Source organism: Phragmites australis, chromosome 6 (assembly GCF_958298935.1).
Source record: "Phragmites australis chromosome 6, lpPhrAust1.1, whole genome shotgun sequence".
Classification (NCBI taxonomy): Eukaryota; Viridiplantae; Streptophyta; class Magnoliopsida; order Poales; family Poaceae; genus Phragmites; species Phragmites australis.
Genome location: NC_084926.1, coordinates 33,483,222 through 33,487,457, shown reverse-complemented (window position 1 = coordinate 33,487,457; position 4,236 = coordinate 33,483,222). Strand labels below are relative to the sequence as shown.

General features: G+C 40.2%; 1 protein-coding gene across 1 annotated transcript; it reads left to right on the top strand.

Annotated features, from left to right (window-relative positions):
• The first annotated feature begins 730 nt into the window (after positions 1-730).
• Positions 731-4,013, top strand: LOC133922265 (uncharacterized). Its single transcript, XM_062367507.1, has 7 exons — positions 731-1,146; positions 1,974-2,066; positions 2,513-2,657; positions 2,755-2,865; positions 2,939-3,021; positions 3,119-3,176; positions 3,733-4,013. Exons 1-7 carry the CDS (start codon positions 868-870, stop codon positions 3,810-3,812), a joined length of 849 nt encoding a protein of 282 aa, XP_062223491.1. The 5' UTR covers positions 731-867; the 3' UTR covers positions 3,813-4,013.
• The last annotated feature ends 223 nt before the right edge of the window (positions 4,014-4,236 follow it).

Sequence of the window (4,236 nt, the reverse complement as noted above, 5' to 3'; positions counted from 1 at the left end):
ACAGAGTTCATCTCTGGCCAACTCTCTTCCGCGACTGCATTAAGAAAAGCCTAAGTATTCCTACAGGCCTAACAATGTTTCTGCTTTCTCTGGTGACTCAGTCTCACAGAGATCATGACACACTTCAACTGGCAGTATCGAGCTACTGCATTTAGTGTGATTTAAGAAGAAAGGGACTAGAAGTAGAAGGTAGGTCAAGAGAATCAAGCTGAGGTGAGAGAGTTTTCTCTGAACAGGTCCACAGGAGGTGTATGTCTATATGCCACGTGCAGCATCCTCAAATCATGCAAATATTGCACGTGCCCTAGAGGCCTAGATATTTGTGATTTACGAGTAAATTTTATAAAGCTATAACTATTTATACTATTATAATATAGAACTATAATTTTTAAAGTCTATTTTACAAAACTACAACTAATTCGATCTTTATTAATAAAAACTATAATTTTTTATCTGATACCATCCATCAACCACATATTTGCTACATGGCCTAGTCTCATCTGTTAACCTCATATGTATTAAAAAAATTGTAGTTTCTTATTATCAAATATTAAAGTAGTTGTAGTTTTGTGAAATAGATTATAAAAATTATAGCTCTGTGTTACAATAATATAAATAATTATATTTTTATGAAATTTATTCGTGATTATAGTTTTATGAAATAATTATGGTTCTTGAAATAGTACCTATTCCGAATCCTTGTTTATTCCCAGCCCATTTTCCACCAGACCGGGATTTCCTTACCACTCCATTCCAGTTCCCACCTCCAAAAGCAGCAGACACAAACCCTAGCTTCCCTCCACGCAAACTCCCGCCGCAGGCCGCAGCCTGGGCAAGACACATCGAGCGTGTGTGCGAGCGAGAGCGATGGGGCGGTCGTACGCGGTGAAGGGTCGGAAGAAGAAGCGCAAGCTCGGCGACGGCGCGGCCTCCGACGCCGCCCCCACCGCCGAGGAGGCGGAGGAGCTCCCGCTTCCTGAGGAGGCCGAGGAGGAGAAGGGAAAGGATGAGGCGGCGGAGGGGGAGGAGGAGCAAGCGGTGCCGGAGGGGCTCCCGGTCGTGCCCCGGGCGGTGGACGGGAAGCGGCGACCCGGTGCCATCTTCGTGCTCGAGAGGGCCTGCCTCGAGGTCGGCAAAGTCGGCAAGGTACGGTGGCCAAAATTGCTGTCTCTTGCGCCTTCCTACGACGAATCCTTTCTGGCTCCTTTGGATGTTTAGTTTCGCTTTGGGTTTGGCCTTCCGCTTAGAGTAGGGAAATTTGTTCGAGTAATTGGTTTCCTTACGCGGTTCTAGTACTGCTATAAGTGGGGAAAAGTGGAGTAGTTTCACCTTACAGTGAAACTGAAACGTTTCGGTCGGAGTAGCATATATGGCCATTATGCACAGTTTGTTATGAGGAAAAGAATTAGCTTTTGACGATTTTTGCTATTCTTGCATGTGGAACTGCATGAAAGGAACTATTTTGTATCAGGGGTGCTTAGTATCTTGCGATTATGCATCAGTAGAAGAATTTTATAGGTGTTCGTGACTTGATGTTGTTGTATGATCATAAGTTTAATTTGAAGGGACCAATAGTTTTCCCCTGTTCGCAGGCTAGTATGGTAGTTAGGCGTCCTGCTTTTGTTGGCATATGATGGTATTGCATCATCGTTCATTTTCGGCTATAGCTTATGCAAATCTTTTCCAAGCAAAACAATTGTTGCTTGCCCATGTGGAATGTCAATGTTAATTTGGACTTACCATTCACCTCAGTGTAGACATAGTGTGGTTGATTGTTAACAGGTTCATCTATCATGTAGAAAGCATATTCAAACTTCTTGATTTGTTAGAGTTAGACTCTTGAGCGTTGCTAGTAAATTTATCATCATTTTAAAACTTCGTTTTTATTTGGAAAAAAGTCATGCTCTCTTTCTAAGCAAATGGTTGTCATACATGGGTGGTAGTTTTGACGATTCTTTTAACATTTTGTGCAGACTATGCAAATCTTGAACTCAGATGATCACGCTAATTATTTGAGGAAGCAGAACCGCAATCCTGCTGATTATAGGCCTGATATCATTCATCAGGTAATCTAAATTTCTTGACATTTTAATGTTCTTTAAACTAGTGCCATATGAATAAAATGCCGCTTCTTTATATCCAATCTGAAGTAAATGGAAATCCAACTCGATTTTCTGTATGATGTTATCTTGTACTTCTTTTTTATCTGTCCCTATTACCATTTCTCTGCACCCTCCATCTGTTTCTTTTCTTTTCCCTTTTTTTTTTTTGGGGGGGGGGGGGGGGTTGCATGCCACAGCATGGCCCTTTGGGTATCTCATTGATGTGGTGGCTCCATGGACTCAAGTGTCTGAGTGAGGTTACTAGAGAGAGCTACTCCTATGTGATTGCAGAAAATATCTTAGTGTTCCGAAGAAAAATAGTTGATTGGTGTGCTCATTAATCATTCCTTTCAGACATCCTTGCCATCAAGTCTTGCATAGCTTCAATTTGTTTCCAAAATTTTGTGTAGGCGCTACTGGCAATATTTGATAGTCCTCTAACTAAGTCTGGAAGGTTACAAGCTGTTTATGTGAAGACCGAAAAGGGAGTATTGTTTGAAATCAAACCTCATGTTCGCATGCCACGAACATTTAAACGTTTCTGTGGTCTGATGTGTAAGTTATTTATAAAACTTGTATACCTTGTATATCTTTTGTGTTTGTATTATTTTTATAACTGCGCTGATGTGCAAGTAATTATATAATATTGCAGCTCAATTGTTGCAAAAGCTGAGCATTACGGCAGTTGGGAAGCGTGAGAAACTTCTTAATGTTATTAAAAATCCTGTTACCCGCTATCTACCTGTTGGTGCACGGAAGATTGGTGAGAGTTTATCTTTAAAATAAACATGTTTCCATATCTGGTAGATATACTAACAATGTATTTTTATACTTAGGTCTTTCATATAGCGCGGAGAAGTCAGTCAACTTGTTTGACTATGTTGCCAAATCTAGTATCGATGAAACCCTTGTGTTTGTGGTGAGTAAATAAAATCTGTGATAGTGATATTAAGCTAAACTGCTTTTGATCCCTTGTTACTTATGCCTAATCCCATACTGTCTGCACATTGTTCCAGGTTGGTGCCATGGCCCATGGAAAGATCGACAAGGAGTACACAGATGATTACATACAAAGTAAGTAGCTGTACTTGAAATGATGAAAAAGTATTGAATACTGATAACTATTGACTGATCAGGGTGCATTCCATATTTCTTGCATTCACTGTGCTTTGGTTGCTAATTATTTTCAACACTTGCCACATGCCCACATGCGCATGTGCAGAAATATGTCATCGGTTTCCTTACAGCTCTTATTATTTTACCATGTGGATAAAGAGGACCAATAACTGTCTAGCTCCATGATTTTTCTTAGAAACTCTCAAACTCAGTATTTAATGGGCATATCTTGGTAGCAACTTGGAATTAAGACCGGCTTGGATTAAATATTATCCCACTTCTAGCTAGTTTGAAGCTTTGGCTCTTTGAGCATGGCCCATTGTTTGCTAGTTCCAACATCTTTTTTCTAGAACAAGAAACCAACAAATAGATGTTAATCCAACCATACACTTCGATGCTTACATTGCTTGGGCTGAAAAATATTTCTATTCTCTTGTCTCAATGTATATAATGTATGCATTTTTATTACCTGTTTTTCTTTGAACTATAGTAACCGCTTACCTTGTTTGTGCAGTTTGCAATTACCCTCTCAGTGCCGCCTGCTGTTTAAATCGGATATGCAGTGCCCTGGAGCAGAAGTGGAACATCCAATGAAGGGAAATTTTGAAAGGAACATTAGAACCTTGTTATGTACCCATTAACTAGTAGCGTTGTCTTTTTCTCTATCTTACATTTACTGCCTTCTTTTTATCCATGCCTTAAGCTCCTGCAGTAATTGAATGGCATTATGTCGCATTTTAGACATCACTTCCAGTGCGTATGATTCATGCCCTTGAGTCAGGCAGGTTGAGCTTTTTTTAGTGAAGGCTGAATGTTATTTGCTCAAACCGACCAAATTACATCACGTTGTCGTCAATTCTTATACTGGGTAATGTCACGTTCACTAAGAAGGTTTGCTTTTTCTTCTTTACCCAGCCAGCGGTTGGTTCTTGTTACAGTTTCTTAATATATGGTGGGCGCTCAGGCGCATCACAAACAAAAATGGCCACATGGCGTTTATAAAGTCCCATTTGGATGC